General features: G+C 43.4%; 2 protein-coding genes across 2 annotated transcripts; one reads left to right on the top strand and one right to left on the bottom strand.

The window, feature by feature from the left end:
- The first annotated feature begins 2,312 nt into the window (after positions 1 to 2,312).
- On the top strand, positions 2,313 to 5,737 carry LOC112560859. The gene is made up of 2 exons (XM_025232952.1): positions 2,313 to 2,479; positions 3,534 to 5,737. The coding sequence occupies exon 2, from the start codon at positions 3,731 to 3,733 to the stop codon at positions 4,625 to 4,627; it is 897 nt and encodes a 298-aa protein (XP_025088737.1). The 5' UTR covers positions 2,313 to 2,479; positions 3,534 to 3,730; the 3' UTR covers positions 4,628 to 5,737.
- Positions 5,738 to 14,249: 8,512 nt separating this feature from the next.
- On the bottom strand, positions 14,250 to 15,855 carry LOC112560124 (gastrin/cholecystokinin type B receptor-like). The gene has a single exon (XM_025231712.1). The coding sequence runs from the start codon at positions 15,720 to 15,722 to the stop codon at positions 14,433 to 14,435; it is 1,290 nt and encodes a 429-aa protein (XP_025087497.1). The 5' UTR covers positions 15,723 to 15,855; the 3' UTR covers positions 14,250 to 14,432.
- Positions 15,856 to 23,423: the final 7,568 nt, after the last annotated feature.

The following is a 23,423-nucleotide window of genomic DNA, read 5'->3' as shown; positions in this document are numbered from 1 at the left end:
ACGCAAACGACTGTTACGCCGCGGACTCCGAATGGAGCCTTGCTACCTAATCGAGGTAAATTATTTTTTACATGTTGTACTTTTGATAATTATTATACGATTTTTAACAGTATCAATAAAGCTCAAATCTGTTGATAAATTACGGTGAATGTACGTATTTCTTTTTATGTAAATAGTTTAGTGTGATCATTATACTTGGTTTATTCTTGCTCAGTTAGAAATGAGGGTTGAATGAGTTATAAGGAAGGAAGAAAAGAATGTCTTTACAAGTAACAGACAAGGAGAGAAGTCGAGCAGCTTTTATACGACCCCCGGTGGGGTATGCTGTATGTGTTGACACTGGGTCCGTGGGTATGTGTCGGGTGTTTTCATCATGAAGTCTGCCCTGCCATTGTGTCTGTGACAGCTTCCGTCTCCTCGCGATAAACTACTTTAGAACACTGCTGTACTTCAGTGATGGCGACCTTGTTCAGACCTCATTTTCCCGTTTTGCCTCCCGGGGTTTAGCTACGAGGGCGCTTCTAACCTTTGGAGACCCTGTTAACAGACTACCTCACCTCCTGCGTCGGACCTGCTTCCTCCCCTGCGTTGTTTGGGCTTCTGCCTCCTTCCTCCTGCCTGCTGCCTGCTGCCTGCTGCTCCTGCTCCTGCCTCCTGCCTGCTGCCTCCTGCTCCTGCCTGCTGCCTGTTGGCTGTCTACAACTAGAAAGTGTTTGCTGGTGACGGTGTGGAGGTCAGTGTGACAACTTGGACTCGACTGCTAACCACAGACATTACACTGACCTACAAAATAATTTTCAGTTTATGAGAAAATCGTGAAAAACGCCTAAAAACAATTACTAATAATGTTTGTACCGTCACCAATAAAATAAACACTCCCAGTTGGGCTTACTTAACTGAATTAAAAGTTTAACTACAGGAAATTAACTAGAACAAAATGATGACATTCATATAACTTTCTGACTTATTATTTTGCACTGAAGTAAAAACACAAAGTGTACTTAAATCCTTACCCAGCGCAGGAAGCTTTTATTGTCCGACTCAGAAGATCACACATATAGACATCTCTGTTCACTCACAAATATTATTTGTGAATCGCTAAATCGGGTACATTCGCGCTGCATGTTGAAACAGAAATAAATACTTTTCACGAGGGTTAGTACAACAGTCCACTGGGTCCACGCGCTGGTAGTGCTGACAACCATCACTCTGTTGATTCTTCTTTCGCTCTTAGGTCTTCACCACGGGAAGATGTTGATGGTAATAACGAGGAATAAACGTAACCACGCAATCCCTAGTATAATGACAGCAAAGCCTAGTCTTCCTATCGGGTTATCTCGGCAGGGAGTCAGCCACCCCACCCCACACACGCACTCAAACGCACACACGTACCCGTGCTCACACTCTCTCTCTCTCACACATACACACACCCTCCCTAAAGAAAGTAATTAGAGTTGTTTCATTCACAAAGTCCACGCAGCTGTTGATTTTGTACCCGACTAAGTTGGGGTAGACCCGGTAGAGGAAACGATTGAGAGGCTATGTGACACTCCTCTCCCATTAAAAACAAAGTCTTTCAAAGCCACACCGTCAGACCTTGAGTGTCTATTTTTAGAAGATAAATTCCTGACGTTAATTTTCAGTTGCACGTAGGCGTTTATCTGTTTATCTAGCGGTTGGGGACTGAATGTTCTGAATTCTCCCAAAGTCCCAGCTAGTCTGCTACCAGTCGAGCGTGTCCCTGTTTCTGGTTGATGTTATTTATTGGTAGTGAAAGTCTCGGCAAATGTTGTTTTCGACATGAAAACCACGCGGAAACTAGTTCACTTACCCAGCGACAATAGATTGATAAAACGGAATTAACGGAAATTAATTTGTACATAAATACACTAGTGTAACTGATATTTTAATTTGTGCTAAAGGAAGTAGAACCTCATATTCATTAAATGCCTGAAATAATAATGATAATAAAACACACACTTTACGCGAGTCGTGGTTTCGGCTGAGTGGGTTAAAGGAAACTGTAAACATCTATTTCTTTATTTTCCTTTTGATGATCTTTTACCTATCTTGGTTTTGAGAAAGTTTGTGGAAGTTTAAGATACACGAGTCGTCGTTTCATTACGCATGTAAACTTGAGTTCTCGTCGTCTTGACGACGAATGACGTTGGCCTTGTACCCGACAACTGACGACAGTGACAACGAGAGCGGGAAATGCCGAACTGAATCAGGTTACGTGTGTATATAAAATACCCGTCGTTTTACCTTTCAGTCCACACAGCACTTGGCGAGATATCTGGTGTGTGACTGTCAAGTGCCCACCTAGGATGCACACAGCTACATGCCCGAGTGAGGTCTTTACATTACTTCTTGGGTGAATGTCAAGTATAGCCTCGGGCTCGGGGCTTGTACACAAGTAAATAAGTTTATTACAAGAAATATACTGCACGTGTCTTCGTGGGAATTTCATCAGGGTAGGGTGAGTATTTTTATATATATTTGAGTACATTTTATTGAACATTTTTTATAACTATGTCACTTTAAATATATTTTTATGTGCAAAATATAAATATTTGTATACACACACAGACAGACAAGAAACATCGAAGATTATTTATAGACAAGTGTTCACTTATTAAAGTAGATTTTTTTTTTTTTGGGGGGAAGGGTGGTGAGGGATGGAGGTGATGGGTGAGCGGTAGTGTCGTGTCAAGGGACATAAGCGCTCGTTGCTATCGAAAAGAAAAATGCAGTTACTTCCCATGTGGCATCACCTCTTATCAGCAACTTTACAGCATCTTGCCAACCAAAGAATACACACACACAACTTATTTGTTTATTTGTTTTAATTGTTCGACTTTTAATACATACACAAGCCTATTTAGTTATAAGAACTACGCTACTGACAGAACAGATGAGCTATTTACCTTTCTTCAATTTTATTTCCGAGCACACAAATCTGAATGGCAGCCATAGCTGTGACGTCATAGAAAGGTCGTTACAGGTGGAGGAATACTCGCTTCTGTCAGTAGTGGGCACCGGGAATACCCATAATTCCTCATATTTAGTCCCAGCATTCTGTTTCACAGACATGATACACACTAGGGAAGACTGTGGAAGCCCAGGAAACTCAGACAACTCTGTGACACAAGTAGTCTCTACAGAACTTGCAGACTTATAGACTTGCTAGAACTTTCCAAGACAGAAACAGATGTTATACTCCGTGACACCCATATAGTTGGGACATCACAAGATTTCCTACCAGGTTCACTAGAGTGCATGTGGTGTAACTAGGATCTGTATTTGGTCAGGTGCCAGTGAAAATGGCACATTCAGGAATGTTGGAATATTTACTTTTCAGATTCACTTTATTACACTCTTCAGATTCATTTTTCCTGTATGGGAATTTTTTCCCGCTTCTGATTATTGTTTAATCACTCGAACGACTTTCACAAAATAGTTTTTCAACCCCATAAACATTTTGATATTATACTCATTACAATCTACTAACCTGCATTTGGTCTTTGTTTCAGTTCCGTTGTTGCTGGAGAACATTTTGAGGACTTTGGAGGCAGGAGACACTAGTTCGAAACCATGAACCCAGCAGTTATTTTTCTTGCAGCATACGTTGCAAGTATGACAATCCCCCAGCATTCACCTGTTCCGATGAGCATGATGGAAACACAACTCATGAACTTGACCTGTAAAGTGCCAACCTCTCTTCAATGGAATGAACTTTATCAACTTGAAATTTCGTTCTCGAGGAGAAACAACTTCTCCCACAGTCTCGTTAGTGTCTCACGCCAGGAACATTACAAAGATCTTTCCTTTGGGTATGTTCCCGACCTCTTACAATGCTTCAGGACAACTTTTTGAACGGAATGCTTCCAGTTCCTTTTTAATATTGACCTTCCCTTTGACCGAGAACTCACATGGACTGTACACGTGTACCACATCCTACAGACTCAGAGATGAGAAAAGAAAAGAATCTCAATCTTTCTATGTTGGCGGGCCATCGACGATCAAAAAGAACGAAAGTGTCGACGGTTTCTCTGTAAATTTTACCCCTGTTCTTCGGGTCCATGGCACCTGGAATTTACCAGCTTTACAGAATCCTACACTTGTCTATGGAAGCGTTAACATCTCAGAGAAGTTTGTAGCAGGTGATAGAGAAACCTGTTCATCAGATCATCCGGATATAGCAGCACTGAACTTTTCTCACATTTACTACGCCGCAAAGAATGAACACATCTTAAGTTTGGATGCATGCATCAAAGTCCCCACACGGTGTGGTAGTGTTGTGTATATCACAGGTGAGGACAAGGTCTTCATCACGGTTCAGGTAAACCTGAATCCCGAAGAAAAGGAAAGAGGGACAAGTGCTGACAGTGCCAATAGAAGTCAGCCTCACGAGAAGGGACCTGACACTAATACATCTTCTCCATTGTTACAGGAGACGACCCATTCTTTGACGGAGCAACGTGTCATATTTACATTCTTGGGTCTTTTTATGGGGATTTCATTGACCTGTTTGCTTGTCTACATCAAACGGTTTTGTAAGAAGCGACATGAAAACCCAAGCACGAGAACAACAGAGAATCTGAAGAAATGGACTCGCTTCTGGTAGAGAACAACTGTGAGAAGACAATAGAAGTCGTAGATGTGGGCGATGAGCAAGATGTCGCACCAGTCAGTGAGATGTCTCAGGACGTGCAGCTGAAGTCTGGAAGGACTGCTGACCACTCGCCTGGCTCTGTGACGTCAGGTGACCCGCTGAGGGCCGCCCCTGCGACGTCATCAGAGCAGCCTTTGACCTCAAGCCACAGAACGACAGCGGTGACAGACCTCGACAAAGAGTCTAGCTCTGTGGTGTCATCGGGTGTCACGCTTGGCCCTGGTGACAAGGCAGGTCACAGAGAAAGTGCCAGACCTGTTTGTCAACCGGAACTGGACTGCGAAGCGGTTGATGATTCTGTTAGGTCCGGAGGTAGCCGGGTCATTGAAGTTGTGGATAGTCAGGTCAGGGCCCCTAACCTCAACCCTATATCTGGGAGCGCTTCCCCGCGCCATCCTCAGCGACAGGCAATCAAGGTTATTCACGTGACCAGGCAAATGTGGAAGGGGACGCAGGTGAGAATGTGCCCCACCTGTGGGTCTCGTTGACTTTCGTGAGGAGTAAAGATTTTTGTAGCGTATGTACTCGCTCTTTGATGATAATGACAATTATTATTATTGTTGTTATTATTATCCCTAAAATTGTTATTACAGTATTATTCCACGAAAGAGAGAGAGAAAGTTTATTTATCTTGTTTCAATACTTTTATATGTTATATGGCTACTAAATTGTTAATATTGATTTAAAAATAAAGAAAGAACTTTCTCCGTTTATTACATTTCTATCTCACGCTGTTTAAACTGTGTTAGTGTCAAGTGACAGTGGTATTCAAGTCGTCAGTCAGTTTTTCTGACATACTTGTCACATAAATCAAATCCTATTGAACTGTCTTTCAATGTCCCATGTTTGTCAAAACCGGAAACATATACTAAAACGTGTTTAAGATTTGTCAGAAATAAGAACTTTATTCTTTATTTGACGGTTTTCTAATTGTCAGGGGTAGAATAAACCGAGTAGGTCCCCGTAATGGAAGTGGTTGTCCGGGTAGGGAGTCTGCGGGCAATCATCCTGCGCTTATATATAATGCGGGTACATGAGTTGAGAGAGTTACCCAGTGACTGAATGGAGGTGGGTGTGGGTGTGAGGGGGAGGAGGGTTGCCTTCTTGACTTTGTAAAACACTGTTGCCTGAATAGTTTCCTCGAACGAAAGATGACAAATGAAGATATCCATTCTGTTCTTTACAATGAATCATTAGTCATCGTACCTTTGTAGCCATCACACATGGACATTCATTACTGTCGTTATTAATGTCATGGAATAAATGAGCTAGAATCTTCTGCAGTGGTATGTGTTGTTGATATGCCTGCGACAGTGAGAGTGGATGAGCGACTTAACGGGACCAAAATGAACTGGAGGTGTGAGGTCTACAGACGACACGTTGACACACTGCACGAGAAGACAGAAAGCAAAACACACTTATGTTCAGACGCACGGGGGGTAACCATCACTTGAGAACATTTTGAACGAGTTATCTCCTCTTATGCCTTCAAAGTATATATATACTCACACAGGCCCGTTCTTAGCCCCCGCGGGGCCCGAGGCAAAGGGCATGTGCGGGGCCCTCACGCCACGATCACACGGTTTTAGTTGGGATCTAAAGTCACTTTTTTCCTCAGGGATATCTCGTCTTTTATCATTGACAGCACGCGGCATACACATTACAACATAAGCCTACGATTAATTTATTTGTAACGTTCGTCAATAGGTTACAATCAAAAGCGCGGGGCCCCTTGAAGCGCGGGGCCCTAGGCAGATGCCTCGTCCGCCTGCCCCTAAGCACGGCCCTGTACTCACATCATTTCCACATTTTGACCAGCGAACAGACCTTCAGTGACCTCAGCTTCCGGTAACTCGTGTTTCAAAGCAACATCGCTGTGCAGACGGTTAAATAAACCCACCACCAGAAACAATTGTAGGATAAGGCGGGATAACTTCCATCGAGCGAGAAGATAAGGACCGCTAGGTGGCCGTGAGTCTGTAGCTCCTATCATCCTATCACATGTCACAGCCCGCCTCCCGGCGCTGGAGAGCGACATCAAGGGAGAGAAGAGAGAACAGAGAGCCGGACGCTTGTTTGTAATGAAGAACAAGAAAGTGAAAGTGAGATCCTCCACACACAGGAGGGACGTGACATCACTGACAGACGAACATGCGCACACAGTATTTCTTTCTCTCTTTCTCTGTATTACACACACGTGAGCACGCGAGTATAACTACACGTAGACGCGCACACAAACACACCGACACACACAATACTTTTATCCTGTGTATCGACTGTAGCAGCCAAGAATATTTTGTATTAAATACATCGCACGCACACACGTGAGCACAGAGAGGCAGGAGGAAAGAAGAGGATGAAGAGTAAACAGGCATCGAGATCAGAGAGAGAGAAGACAGCACTCCATGAGACAAAGATGGCCATAGTTTATACCTCAAAGTACTCCATGAGACAACCACAATGACAGTTTACACCACACAGCTCGTCATAAAGATGGGATCACTGTACCACTCTAGTCCAGACATGCGCAATCAAAATCTGTGAGGCAGACTTGGAGACCACCATTCCCTGTCCCGTCCTGTCTAGCCTCGTTTTATTTACACATACACACCACTCTTATTATTGTTTGTGTGTGTTTTGGTCTGGTTCCTATTTCTTGTTCCGGGTCATGTTCCAAATGAAATTTAAAAAAAAAATCCTGCTGTGCAGAGCCAATGGTAAATACATCTACTGCGCAGGTCAGAATGCGAGAGGGTGAGAGGGTACGCATGAGAGAGCGGGTAAGGGAGGGGGAGCGAGGGAGTAGCGGGTAGCTGGCGCCACCTTTATCTGCCCTTGTCTAGAGTGACGTCACGCATGTCCATCGCTCAACGGAATGACCGTGACTCAGATGAAGTGGAGGGTCAAAGTCGTCTACAAAGTCATCGTTGAAGGGTTCGTGGGAGAAATCGACTGGGTACCCCGGTTAGGCCTCATAATGACAGTTTGTGGGGAAGCGTGAAAATGTCACTGCACTTATCGACAGAAGTTCAGTTAGGAGCAGTTAACATTTTTATAATTAATTAACTGAGACCAATCATGAAAGGAAACTAATGACAGTGAGTTAAACTCGATTAACACGAGGTAGCAGACTGTGGATTTGACTAATCATGGACTTTGGACGACGATAAATCCTTAAAAAAATAATCATACACAGACAAAGAGGAAGATAGAGAGAAGGAAAGAAAGGTAGAATGCAAGAAAAAAAAATAAAGAAAGAAAGAAAAGAGAGATAGAGGAAGAAGGAGAGAGAATAAATGCTGCTCCAGGGAAGCAGGTGGACGTACAAGCAATCTAGCGAGTAAAAGGAATAGATTTTTATATTATTTCCCAGAATTATTTTTACCAATTCAACCCGAATAAAACTATTCTTGCATAAACCTAGTTTTCTATTTTTTCCAAGCTGTTTAAATTTTACTTTCCATCGAGGACAGACCTCTTTGCTTTCAAACCAAGAACCCTCGAAGCCGTTGGAGCTGATTGAGGAGGCTTGATGAATGATGCCAATGCTAAGGCTCTATAATCATTTATCTTCCAACTCGGGGGAAGAAAATCATCTGCCAGACCTGCTCCTCTTGCCTGCAGGCCTGCTATTCTCGATGATACAGAGAAAAAAGATTGCAACGAGGACATAGATGGAGACTAACACACATGTCGCACGCACGTACACAACCGGCCTCGTGCTCTCCGGCACGCGCATCGCTCCATCACCTGCATTTTCTTGTCGATGATGGAGTGTGTCAGAGTGTAGGAGAATGAGTACAACTGGAGGTACAAGTGTTGTTAGGCCAGATAAACTATTTTCCAACACAAGGGCTAAATGAGTGCAGCCCTTCAGCATCACTAAACAGACGGAAGGAAACCGGAGGATGTGAGAGATGACAAGATTCCCCTCCACAGAACAAATGGAGTTGCTTGGTCCTCGTCACCGCAAGCTATGGTGGGGAATACACTCCCCTCCCCTTCTACTTCCCCAGTCCAGTGGTTGTTTGTCTGATATTTTCCTTTCACAAAATATGAAGTGGTTGTAGAGCTACCCGGCTTGTTTCAGTTTCATTTCTCTTTTCCTTGTCGGCTGTCATAAGCGAACAGAATGCTTTCAGAAGCGCTGGGTTCGAATCCTTTCTTCGGACGGGGAATTCTTTCTTCATTGTACTGGACTTACTGTTTTAACTGTATTGCTATGACTGTTTTTTAAGGTGACTATTGCTTTTCTGTTTACTTTTGTTACATGAACATAAAATGTTTTTCTGATGTTGTGATTATTTCTAACTCCCGCTCTTCCCAGCATACATTTCTGCAAGTCCACAAAGTTGACGCCAAGTTGTTCAAAGTCTGAGCTCATCTGACCTCGCTATAATTATTACTTGTGGTTTTGTTTTTAAGTTTCTGCCATCTTCTGAGTTTGTCAAACGCACTTCTTGATTTTTAAGGCCTGAGGAATTGTCTGACTGCCATTGTCATTTATGTCGCCATGGACACCGCTTGCTTTTTAAGGTATGAAACCCAGTTGGTCGTTGCCATTACCTCTGTTTGCTTTTTTAAGGTATGAAGCCCAGTCTGCGGTTGCTATTACCATTGCTTGGTTTTTAAGCATTGATCCATTCTCCTTCCCCACCTCGTGTGATGTCACCTCTCTACCGGAAGACGAGAAGCCTGCATGTCTCCTTGTCCCAGCGTGGATGTAAACATTTGTCGACCTCAGATCGCTTTCCTAAGAGCGCATTGATTTTCACAAAACCCACAGACGAAAAAAAAAAAAAGGTTTTGATTACAAAGAGATTTCAGCCAAGAGACTGGTCTTCCCTCCTTCTCTTCCTCCTCTCCCCCGATCCCCTTTCCGTGGCTTTGAGTATTGACTTGGTCTCGTCTGTCTGCAGGTTCGTAAGAGCCTGCCAGCGGAAGTGACGATTTTTGTCAGTTTTGCGAGGAATTAACAGATTCCTTATCTCTGGCGTCTCTCTGTGTTTTCTCAGCTGTACTCTCTGTCTGTTTGCTCCTCTACGTGCGTCACACATTGTCCAGGTAACCCTGACCCCGGCGTCCGCGCTGCCATTGGTCACCTACCCGAGGACGTCACAAGGCAACGCTGACACAGGCAGCTGCCAGGAAAGGATTAATGTTTTAGAAGCATGAAGTAAATAAGAAACATATAAATAAAAGGTAGAGAATGTATTAGGGAAAGATTTGTTTTTCGCAAACAAAAAGGTAGGTAAAATAAAATCAGAATCGACAACAGATGTCGACAGAACTTATCCCCTGGGGTCCATTGAGAGAAAGGAAGGAAATAATCTGCTTTGATGGCCTTTTGTCTCATACAATCAAGTCTTGTTTATCCAGAGTCATGTCTACAGTAAAGATGAATTCGATATTTGGTTGAACGGCGTGAAGGTGATGTTGGTGTCGCCACTCGGGTGGACTGATGAGCGATGAATAATTTCTTCTTCTGGAGTAAATTAATTTCTAATGCTTTACAGGGATGTTTTAAATAGAAGTCATTGATGTAAAAATAAAATGTCTTCTGGACGCTTTTTTCTAAAATAAATTAATTAAATTTTTAAAACTTAATCATCCTTCTTTGATGCAGAATTTTTAAAACACCCGAAAAAAGTAGGTTTCTTAGCAAGATTATAAGAAGCGCAAAACCATAATTCTAGTTTCCAAAATTACTCAGCATCAGCTTGTAATCTTGTCAATGCCCTGCTTACAGGACATTGGTGATTGATGTTTATTTCGGTTTCCATTTCGCATTCAAGGTCGATTCAAGAAGGAACTTTGATAGGTTGTAATGTTCGAGGACTAAGCAATTAGCTCACCGACATTTCCAGAAAATTCTGTGGTAAAGGATACTCATCTGAAAGTCTGTCAGACGTGAACAGAGAAGAAGCAACAGTCTGCAATTGTCTTCTGTCTGCTGGCTCTCGTTCCGCTGGCATCCTCACACAGCAACACCCGACACCCGCGGGGACCGTAGTTACGAACCGAGAGTAAGTCGTGTCCCCGGGGTAACATTGGGACTACAAAGCCCGACACTTTGCCATGTTTTTATACTGTGTGGGAGGAACAACATCTGCCTCTCCAGATACCGCTTTATAACTATGGCTTTCTGCTGGGTAGGACGGGGGAACAACATCTGCCTGTCCAGATACCGCTTTATAACTTCAGAAAAAACAAGATGCTTGTCCTTGACTGTCCCATGTCGCCCAGGGGCAACAACATCCTCGCTTCCTAACTACGGCCTCAGATGTGCTTTCTTTTTTAGTCAAACAAACAAACAGTTTAATAAAATTAATTGTAAACCTGATCTTTCCGTCCTACAGTCCAACATCTGAAACAAATGCTTTGAACATTTCCCTAAGGCCACTGGCATTGTGGAGTTTGTTTTGTTTAACTTTGCTGAACTTGTTTGTTTGTCTTTCACAGCTTCTCTCGGCATGCTGATTCTAGTCAAGACTAACAGACACGTGCAATCACACACGAAACAGAAAATGCATGGTAGAAAATGCACGAGACCACTTTCATCTTGCCACTAAATTATTCGCTGTTTTCGGATTGTTTATCTGCGGTCAACAATCAGCAGAACTGGAAATGGCAAGGACTGCTGTATAACCACTCAGAACAGACCGCATTACTATAACTATTCAGAATGTATTATTTTAAACACAAAGTATAATTTTAATCACAGAACAATATACATAATATTTTGAGCATTGAGAATTTATTGATATTTTAAGCACTTATAACGAATTGCAGTATTATATCCACTCTAAAATGGCAGAGAGAACATTTTATGTCGATATTGTGTAGTTTAGGGCAGGGTCAGGGTCTCCCTCCTTTCTCTCTCACACACATACATGCAGAGAAAAGAGAGAGAGAGACAGAGAGAGAGACAAAAAAAGAGAGAGAGACAGAGACAGAGAAAAGAGAAAAAAAACAAAAAATAGAAAGAGCAACAAAATAACAATTGAACGAATGAGAGAAAATCTTCGATCGACTCTTAAAGGACCTTTAAATGTTAGGGACTCAGACTGTCTGCAGATTGCTCCTGTCTACCTCCTAGATGCCTGTGGATTTTTATTGTTCATTTTACTTCTGCCTTGATTTCTTTTATTGCAAATCTTGTTTCCATAGCAACGTCTTTTTCTGTGTATTTTTCTGTCCCCGGGACTGACTGTAGTCTGAATTTCCTCGTAAACCCTGGGCTTCCTTCTGTCTTGTGTGGAGCCGCTATGTCATGCAGGGAGTCCAATACAGAATAAACATGAGTATAAGGAATATATGAGAGTATACAAAATATATACAAAAGTATATAGAATATACAAGGGTACATGTATAATCTACAAGAGTACATAAGAATATACAAGACAATTTTTTAAAATGTCTTCCCACTCATCAAGGGAGGACTCTAGTTCATCAAAGACTTCAAGCAAGTTTGTCAGCTTCAGTTGCAATACTTATAAAAGAATGATTCCCCAACATCATCATCCAGAATAATATTTTCTGTATCAACTAATTCTGTCTCTACCACTATCACAGTGTCCACACTGACGGTCAGCGACATTATAGATGTTTTGATTCGTGTCTCTCGTCTACATTGAGTTCTCTCTGTGTTTGTGTGGAGCAGATGCAATAGTCAATAGTGCGACTGTTGTTTTCTTTCCATTTTTCGTGCAAAGGGAGTCCACTGGCTTGTGGCTAATCTCACAACACGATGGCATGCGAGCGCCACGAGGGAAACAATTTTCCATATTGACAAAGTGGTTATCATCGACCCCAGTGCACGTGCTCGTCGAAATGCTGGAAAAATCAACACCGCTTGCTATTTGTCTGATTCAGTCACAGGACAGGGGTGTCGGGCTGTCGGGGTGTTGAGGTATTAAAGTGGTTAGAGGATTGGCCGAAGAAATGAAGGGGAACACTGAAAAAAGAAAATTCCATAATTCGATCTATATTTTGTTTGAGAGGATGGACAATTAAGAAATGAACGCCGTCGGGACTCGAGGCTTCTTCTTTGGTGAGAGGACGCGAAGTGAGTTGAATAGAATGTCATTTTAGTTCACGGTCAGCGGTTATTGTCGATATTCTGCAAGCCAAAAAATTTGATCAAAAAAAGTTGGGTTTTTTTCATAATCAGAACCGGATGGGAGTGATAAAATATTCGATTTTATTAAAGTTAGCAAAATGTCGGAAGTGTAGAATGTCAATACGATGAGAAACGTGAGGTAGAGAAATGTAAAACAGGAAAAGAGAGAAGGAGAGATTTCACACACCATGCCACCCTCCCTAGTAATGGACAACAGCTCTCTAAGCTTCTGGGAATACAACAGACGAGGGCTTTGTAAGTCCAGGTCAACTCGACCCCCGCCTGCCTGCTCCGTGTCCGTGCAGACTGCAGGCAGCGTTGCCATGGGCAACGAGCAAAGCAAGTATTAACATACTTTCACAAAATATTTCTTTTAGGTTTTTATGTCTTTCTTCTAAATTACTTTGATTGGTCTTGCTATCAAATCTATAATTTTCTTCAATGGCCACTGCAAACACATGAAATGGTCTCTTCGATGAAAATTGGAAGAATTTACATTTAGAATTTACATTCGGTGGTCTGAAAGGTAAACAGGTTCTGTTCACTGTTTGTTGAATATAGTTTGGTGTGTTTTGTAAAAAATCGAAGAGTAAAGAGATTGAATAAATATATGATAGATAGAGTTCTTGACATCGTTTCTTATCGTCGTTTTGATGTTGTCTCACAGAAAATACGAAAATTTAAAAATTCATTCTTTGATTTAACAGAGAAACTATTGACCATGTTGAATGTTACTTGCTTTCAAAATTTGAATTGAGGCTACATTTGGTAGCAAACGCAGTTTACTTGTTGGCGAATGCGTTCGTTTAAAGACAAACATACATTACTGGTTAATTGGTTAATGACTAGTTGGTTAATGATCAAATGCAAATACATACTAGAAACATCCACTCACACTTTGGAAGAGAAATATGTTGTCGCAGCAATGATGAATAAAAACATCATCGTTAACAGAGAATCTTTTTATTGACTGTTGAGACAAAAATCGTTGATGACGCCATTCCGGACGACGTGACCGTTAGGAAGAAAGACAGGATTAGTGAACAGAAAAGTCAGCATGAAAGCATCAAGGCATATGAACGGATAGAAGGACAATCATGATGTAAGGAGAACAGAGGGAAAATGCAATACAATGACAAGAACAATTAAATCTATACCAGCATGTCGACAGAAACATAATTCCAAGCGCGCACGCAAACACACAGACAAAAAGATAATGATCAGCAGAGCAAACACATCCTGCAGACAAAAACACAAACATGAAGCGCAGACAATAAAGAAGTAGAAGAACATGTCTTGCACAGAACGAGAGAAAGTATTATTAAAAACATAAAATACATTAAATGTCAAACAGACTTGTGACTGAGTGAGAGAGAGAGAGTGAGAGAGAATGAGTGTATGGGAAAGTATACAAGTGAGAAAGAGTGTGTGGCTGTTTGTGTGTGTGGTTTCTGCGGTTTATAGTATTGTCACCAAGAATGTAAATGTTTATCAAACACTTTTCATCGTCATTATCTTCTCTTTTTTAACAACTCAAAAGCTCATCATACAGTTCTTCACCGACTGCTGCGATGAAGGAATTTTGTTTGTTGTCCACTTGTCCACAGACAACAAAACTATAGAATAGTTTACACATCAACATGATGTCACTTGACTCCATTTCTGAATGTCATGCACCACAGAGGTTTGTACTTCGATAAAACTTTCATCAACGAATGTCTGAAGTGAGAGTTTGGCCAGTCCGTATATCAGTGGGTTGGAGGCGTTGCCCACGAAAAACAAGTACCTGAGACACAGGTTGTGAGTGAAGCCAAATATGTCCACCCAGAAAGGCAGCCACGTGACCAGAAAGACGATGCTACACAGAAACAACATCCGGGCAGTTCGCGTGTACAACTGGCTCTGCCTGCGGTTGCCACTGGCAACGGAGATGCCGAACGGTGCCCCAGCAGGTGAGGATGTGAACGGTTGGTCGGTCGACTCCCGGGTGGCGCGCTCTGGCATCAAACATTTTGTCCCCTGGTTGACATTCTCCAGCAGGCCCTGCAAGTCTTGCAGAAATAGTTCTTTCTGGTCCTGAATTCCTTCCGGAAATGACACGGAACTTTCTTTCTTCTCCATCTCAGAGACGTCGGAGTCGACCTTCGCGCAGTTCCGTGCTCGCCGTCTGCAGCGTCTCCATAGCGACACGTAGACCAGCGCGTAGAAGAAGAGGATGAGGACGAAGGAGAGAAAGAAGATGAGCATGAGACCGGCCTGGTAGCTGCGGCTGAGGACTGGGCCCGCGATGGTGAGAGTGAAGTGGCAGAAGGTGTAGTTGGGCGAGAACTGATGAGGTAGCGAGCACGGCAACCCCTTGACCTCCTCCTCACTGACGACGGCGAATACGGCGATGGAAGGGAGGGAGATGACGACGGAGCCAACCACCACGACGATCATGCCGTGGTTGACGTTCTGGACCGTCAGACGGTGACGTATGACGCACACGGCCACGTAGCGTTCTACGGCGACGGCGACGATCGTCAGGTTGGACGCCGTGATGGCCACGTGACGCAGGAGCTCGACCGCGCGGCAGAGAAGGTCGGAGGTCACCAGGTGCAGCTCGTAGACGATGGTGTATGGCATGATGATGGCGCAGACGACGAGGTCGATGACGGCCAGCACCCGGATGAAGGTGTTGGCGGTGCGCCTGTCGTTGCGCTGCACGTAGACGAGCAGAACAAGGATGTTGCCGACAGTGCCAAAGATGGAGCAGATGCTGACCAGCACGGTGAACCACACGATCTGAAGGCTGAGGTCCACCGAGATCAGAGGGATGGGGTGGACCGTCTTTCCTCCTTCGCCCACCTGGTCTGTGAGCACGTGCAGGGTCTCCATGCCGCCTCCCAGCCCCGTGCTGTTCACATCTTTCAGCCCCAAATTCATGACCTAATTTGTGGATGTTCAAATGACACCTGCTTGCGATATTTCAATAAATCTCATGTCCAATCAAGTTTTCTGTTAATCAACCTACCTATGAACAAATACAATTTTTTTCCTCAACTTGAAAAAGATGGAGAACGATTAAAAAAAATCTCCATCCAATAATAAATAACTCTAAAAAATTTTAGAATAATTTTGATGGAAGTTCTGGTCTCTCTGTTCGTCTGCTAAGAGGAGATATTTTGTAATTTGTCTGATGCAGTATTTCGTGAGCATACATTATAACATAAGTCAGGGTTCAAATCCGAAGCTGTATCCGCATTTTAATCAATCAGACATCCGGGCTTCACAAGTCTGAGAGATGCTCATCCCAAGGATCAAAGGCATCTGAGATCAAACAAAGATAATGTAATCTCCCGTCAGCTTGCGATTCCACAGGAAGGTCCACCATTTCATGCCTGGTGTTACAGGGAGGTTCTTTGACACCTCTGTCCTTGTCACGCGCACCCCACAGAAGGTCAGTATGATCACGTGGATTCCGTCACGTGAATTCCCTCTCGTGACTTCAGGCTGTTTTCCATCACAAGAGCAGGCCCAGGAAGCCAGAAAGGAAACAGTCACTTAAGACGACGAAGAGAACCGAAGGTTGGGTTTCTCCCCCTCTGTCCTCATTAAAAGCATTTCCTCTTGTTCTCTCCCTTGCTGCGAAAAGAGAGCAAGAAAACCGTTGTGGAGACGTGATTCCGTGCTGCGAGTCCATACAAGTCCTCAGTCCTGCCAATCTGCTGCAGGAGCCCGCAGGCTTCGCTACCCACTCATTTTCTGCAACACAGAAAAAATTCTTTTAAAAAAAAAAATAGTGTGCCAGGCAGCATTAACTCGACAGAAGCGAATTAACCGCCAAACATGATGAACAAGCCATTTAAAAGCTCTTATTTTTTGTAGATTCTTACCTTGAGCGGCTAGATGGAAGTAAATAAACAAACCCTGACCCTACTGGTGGTAGACAGTCCCCAGGTGCATCTCGCCCTTTGTTGAGGTGATGGAGCCTCATCGCTGTCGGTGTAAAACATCAACAGCCTGCCGCCTCTTTGATCTTGTCACCACACCCCAGAGACGGTAAAGCTTTTTGTCTACTTACAAATAAGTGCCTGTGGTCTGACCCATGACCTTCGTCTGCTAATTTCCGGCTAAACATGATGGTGGCCTGCAGGTCTAGTGTTTGGGTTTATTCCTCGTGTTTGCAGGTGTGTTCGCGTCTGTGCTAAAGATTGAAGATGGCGCGTGCAGTAATAAGGAACAGCGCGTGTTCCAAAATAAGAAACAGAATTGTATAATTAGTATTTTAAAATAATAAACATCATTGTATACCAAAATAATATATCCCATTTTATTCTAAAATTATAAACATCATTGTACTGCTAAATAATAAACATCGCTTTATTCTAAAATAATCACTATCATTGTGTTCCGAAATAAAGAACAGAGCTGAGTAAAAGATAATAATTATCGAAATGATGAACATTACAGTATTCAAGATCATGGACATCGTGTGTAACGAACCTTCACCGCAAAAATGCCAGCGAACAAGCCATCGTGAGATCGACCGTGCAGACAGCAACTGGGGGCACCATGGTAAGATAAGAGGATAAGAAGAGAAAAGTATAGACTCGTCGTGCTGATGACGCGGCGATCGTTACCCAGTTAGCCACCAGTACCCGACACCCGTGGACTTCACCGGCGACTGTCACATGGCACCGAAGATGGACAAAGCCATTAGGAAGGACGTGGGATCGTCTGTCGTGGCGATGACACGTTCACGACACAGAAAAGACGAGAGAGAAGCAGCTTTTGTTCACTTCCTTCTTGCCCGCTGAGAAGCTTTTAGGTCCACTTGATGCCAGCACACTAATCAAACATGTAATCTTGTTTGCACAACTTTCCTGACATGACTCCTTGTATCTCTGTGTGATAAATGTTTTTCACTTTTGAAGTATCTATATCTGGAACAGTTACAGTTTACGGAAGCAACACTGATCGGAGAGAGAAAAAAAAGACTTTTACGACTTTTCTTACATTCGGTTTGAGTGCCGCTCCATTCTACTACCCTCAGCAATAAAATGTCACCGATGCCAAGACCTTACAGCCTGGCGGAGATGCAGCGAGGAATCTGAAACTCTAAAGGCCAGGACTTGACTTGTTTTGGATTATCACTGCCGCCATGTTAAGTATATGAGGACAACATCCATATCCTGATTCCCAACATGGGAATGTCTGTGGTGCTGTTACATCGAGATTTGCCAAGTAAAGATTTCCTTTTTCTTTTTTTTAATACTAGTGGCTGACAACCTCATTTTTTGCGTTGTCCTGCTAGACTGGGCAATACAGATAGGGGAAGGGAGAGAACGGAGGAAGAAAAGCTATGCCAAGGACCAGTGGAGATGGAAGTATACGGGATCCAGAGAAGCCGCGGAGATGAAAGTATCCACTAGTGACCTTTGGCCTTCGCTTCGTCACCAACAAACTACAGCCAACCTACATCGCTTAGGAGACGAGCAGAGACCTTGCTATCTACAAGAGTCGTGTTCCACAAATAGCCATTGTCTTAAAAGCTCCTTAACTTTTTAGCACCAAGTCTCATCCTTCTCCTTATCACTCTTAAAATATCCCAACTTACCCATCGTCTCCACCAGCAAAGCTTTCTACGACCAAGCGATGTTGCATGGAGGTGGGCCTAGTCCTCTCCACAGATAAAAGATCCTGTTTAGCGTTGAAATTTATGGAAAACTTTTGCGTGTGGAACGACTTATGAAAGCTCATGCAACGGGGCTCGGAGCTTTAATTAGCTCACAAAGATTCGCGCGTCGCCTAGCAGCGTAGATAGCAGAGTCCGGAGCAAGTTTCATCACAAGATTTTCTTTAATGGAGGGCATGTGCAGTATAATGAACAGCTATTTCACCGCCAATTCCCTCCTTGTCATTTTTGTCTGCCCTGAGGATTTCCTTTTTTAGAAAAGAGAGAACAGATGCACGGCATTAACAGATGCAGATGCCGTTTTCGTCCAACGTCTTTTCGGAATTATTATTCTTGTTGTTGTTGTTGTTGTTGTTGTTGTTGTTGTTGTTGTTGTTGAAGGACGAAGAGATGGAGAAGGACAAATAATGATGATCCATCCCCTAGTCTGTGTTAGATGAAGACCAGTTCCTTAGTTTTGAGGCGAGTCCCAGGCGGCACCGACAATCGAGTGAAATCAGAGAGATACGCTCGGATTGTGAGAGAGAGAGATGAGAAAGAGAGAGACAGAAGGAGGACGGGAAGGAAAGAGAAGAAAAATCCATGAAGAATGTTAGACATGCTGACGAGTGTTCAGGAGAGTGAGGGGGGATGGACAATGAATGAGGAGTGGGGTAGACGAATAAAGTAGGTGGTGTTTGCTCATCACCAACTGTCTCGTCTGCCTGAGAAGCGACCTGCAGTGTGTTGAGCCCAACTTGTGGCCTCCCAGACTTGTGCCACTCACAGACTCCAGGCTCTTCTCTGTGTTCCCTGTTGTGCGCAGGTAACAAAAACATCCTCGTGCCTCACGCAGGGACCAACTAGTAGCGCGGATAAAAAAATTAATTCAATGGGAGCTCTTTGGTTGGGATTCCTTGGCTGCCCTGAAGATGTTGGATTCTTAAAAATCGGGTTTTCTGTCCTTTTACTGGGTTATTTTCCTCTTTTTTTTTTTTTTTTTTTTCGTTTCTTTATTTTCGGAAAAAACGCTGAAGCAGATTTGTCAAGAAAAAAAAAAACAACCCCTGCTTAACCAATTTCTTTTGACGGAAAAATATTTTTTTCTAGTTGAAAATGACAAGTATATTTTTTAGATGATGTAATGTGTCAGCAGACGAGACTTTGCCAACAGCAAGGTGACACAAATCTCTGTGTTGCATCTCAAACCAAGTTGTTTTTAAACAAACACGCTTCACTCCATTGTTTGCTTTTCCTGCTTTAAAACAGACACACATCAGTTATGTCCATATTCTTCTTAAACACAATGATCGACTTACTGTACTGTACACAGCAGACAGTTTGCATTAAACTTTTGTCCACAAACATTCATAAATTCACGTGCTCTGTCTCTCTCTCTCTAGTTATTTATACTCAACACTTTTTAGTTATTTATACTCAACACTATCTAGTTATTGAGCACCTGGGAAGCTTACCCACCATCTGGCCGGACAAGAGGTTTACCAGTCACCGACCCAACAAGGGACAAAGGTCAGTAGTAGTAGTAATAGTAATAATAATAATAATGATGAAAACAAAGACAAACATCCCGAAGGAAGCTTTAGTCTTCGAAATGCGAGACAGATCACGAAAACACTCGGCGGGTACATCCGGGTGATTCATACCCGCATCGCTCAAACCTCTTGTCCTGACGATCTGTGATCGCGTTTCAGGTCAGCAGGAAGAACTCTGTTAAGATTAGGAGGGCAGCTGCAAGCGATCAAGGTGCTTGATCCCCTCCCTCCCTCCTCCCACCATGGCATCTAAGTGGACAAGTTCAATGTCGAACACCAACTCCATTATTTGTTTCCTTGGCAACCGCTAAAAACGGCGTATCCAGTAGCGACAGCGTCAACAGGGTTGTGGGGCAGAAACATCGGTCTCTGCCACCCGCCTCTTTCCGCCCAATCCTGACGAAGCATCAGGAAGGAAAGAAAGAAGGAGGCAGAACTATGGACTAAATGCGAACTAAGAATTTCCATACTCAGTTATTCGTTCAGATAAGTACACAGGCAGGCATGCAGACGGCTACAAATAAATATTAATAATTTTGATAAATATTGGACAATTATTCTTCGTCCTAAACACCATACATGGCGAATACGCATATATCTGTTGTATTTGTTGTAAATAACAATTATTACTACAGGCATGCGAGCACATTATATAAGATGTAAACCCAGCAATATATGTATGTATACTGATTAACCTATAGATAATACCCAAAAGTAATGTTCGTGCGTATACACACAAGCCAAGTGCTGATGACAGCAAGGATTTGCTCAAGAATGGCTAGTACTCAACGTGAAACATCCTCCATACTGCGAATTGATTAATGAATTAATTAAAGTCGGTTGGGGAGGAAGGGAATCACAGTTTCAGAAGTCGCGATGGATGACATGTCTATCTCTGAGGATGCTCAGTCCCACTTGTCGGTGCAGAGGGAGCAGGACATCACGTCCTCCTGTTCAAGGTGGTTGATTGTATCCCAAGGGTTTTGTGTCTGTCTCGCGAGATTTCACGTCAGGAATCGTGCAGAGGCAGCTGCCATGTGTCTGACTTGCAAAACAGTTTGAAAGATCTTTTTTCTTTCTCTTATCTGGAAATGGATTGCACGGGATCTGATTCGATCTCAGACGGAATAGCACGCCATCGTCTTTTATTTTATCTTTTTTGCGAGAAGCCAAGATTTAAAAACTTGCTCTCTCTCTCTTCTCCTCCCCAGACACAAATTTACTGTTTTCGAGGGCTTCCTCAATAGTCTGTAAAGGTTGACTCAATAGTTTGAGAGGGCTGCCTCAGTAGTCTTTTCCCACTCTCATGTCCCAAACGTGCACCTCTTTCCCCATCACTGACTTCAATAATATCTTTTCATATAGCAAGCCATTTATTAGGCACAAGTGAAACATCGGGTGTGCGCTTGTTAGTAATACACCGAAGACATGGACACAAATCTCCTTGTTGGTCAAGCTGTTCGTCTTTCTCAGCACGTGACACATGTTTACAAGAATGTTCCCTGACCCTAACCCTGAAACACCAAGTCCTAATTCCCTAGCCCACCCCCACCCTACACAAACATTGTGTCGGCTTAATTATACAAATATAAACATGCTATTGAGCTTGTTATGCCAAAACAATCTTCTCATGAAAAGAATTCCATCCCCTTTACACGCATGACCTGCCCAGTAATATTTCACTGATGAACAGATGGCGGTCATAGTGTGAAACTGCGATGCCTGCTGTTGGCAAAGTAAAAACGTGAACTGGTAGAAGAGTTAGTTACATTACCAACATTATCTTTCACCTAGCTTCCATGTGTCGGAACTTGGTTTACCTAGAACTCTCCAGGCTCACAAGCTACTGACTGACATGCAACATGTACACCTGTCACGACAGTCAAAGTTAGCGCGTGCATTCACCGATTTGAAGGACAAACAGGTGTGCGAACTTGATTTGTTCCTCATCCCCAGGGAAGACAGGAGGTGATTAGAAGGTATGACGGAGCACTAAGTGTTACTCTTATGTTTATATTTTTAAAAGAAATCCTTACCTGGACTGTGGTGAGTGGTGAACTGGACAAGCGACGTTCCACTGAAAGCTGTGTTTGTTCTTCTAACCTGCGCGATGTCGCTCCCCACCTTCTGTTGTCGTAGTCACCGGTGAGAGTTCGTGCAGCGCTGATGGCTGCGCGTGCGATGTGCGCGGAGTAACGACTTGCAGCAGCAGCAGCAGCAGCAGCACCAGACCTTGTCGGACACCCGCTGCTGCGACCAACGTGCGTGGCTGTCGATCATGATAGGACAATGCACGCGCGTCTGCGGCAGCGCTGCCTAGTGACAATATTTTAATGCCAAGGGTAGGTGGTTCAACGTGTTCAGAGCCTGGTATACGTGGACTGCCGACAGGCGCACAAATGTAGCATGCTGGTAGGGACACGTTTATTGTGATGTAAGTTTATACGTTTACTCTCGCTCCATTTTTTTTTAAAACCGATTAGCTATAACTATGCAGCTGTGGATGTTTGAAACTTCGTAGTGTGAATAGAATGTATGACCCACCCTCGACCGACCATTATTTTTTTCTTCCGTGGTTACCCTTCCCACGCATTCAAACACAAAACACGCAAAAACCAACATACTGACAGTTGTATCTCACAAAACCTTTATTCATCCATTGGCGTAGTCTCAGGTCCAACATAGCAAAAATAAAGATGATGAAACCAATCTTAAGTCTCGAATGTATGCCTGAGGTGAACCTTTGTGACAGTGTCATATGTAAATGTCGGTATCCGATGGTTGTCGAGGGAAAAAAATCTTCGTTAAATATGCTTCCAAACTAAGTCTTTCATTTTGAAATGTTTGACGTGTCTCCTGGGTCACGTGTCACTGAGCGGTAAGACGATTCCTGGCGCCGGTATGTCAGCCGATGGCCGCCCTGGACGGTAGGCGGAGCTGTGCATCGTGGCTACGAGAGAATCTGTGTAGGTGGCTTCAGATGTTAGCACTGTTTGCTGTGTTTGTATATGTATCATCATCTGTTATCTGTGACAGTGTTTGTATGGCAGCCATTACACAGGCTGACGAAGCGGTCACGTGGGAGACGGAAAGGGAGGGGGTCTCGCCTATGACGTCGCCAAACAAAACATCGTCACAAGAAGAAACATCGTCACAGGAAAAAAAAAGAAACATCGTCACAGGAAGAAAACACGTCATCGGGGGAGAGAAGGATCTCGATGGCGGCTGACTGTAACAAGTAACGGCTTGAGTGGGTTTCAGGGGGAAAAAAAGGATGTCTTCAGCCAGACCTCTGTCTCGGCAGAGAAATTCCAGTTATTGTTTCGGTCGCGAGGAGGGACTAAGTGATTGGCAGTTTCTTTAGTTGTGTCTGTGAGTGTTCTTCTTCTTCTTCTTCGTCGATCACTCAAATGGACA

The sequence above is a fragment of the Pomacea canaliculata genome, linkage group LG3 (assembly GCF_003073045.1).
Source record: "Pomacea canaliculata isolate SZHN2017 linkage group LG3, ASM307304v1, whole genome shotgun sequence".
Classification (NCBI taxonomy): Eukaryota; Metazoa; Mollusca; class Gastropoda; order Architaenioglossa; family Ampullariidae; genus Pomacea; species Pomacea canaliculata.
This window is presented reverse-complemented; position numbering and strand designations above follow the sequence as displayed.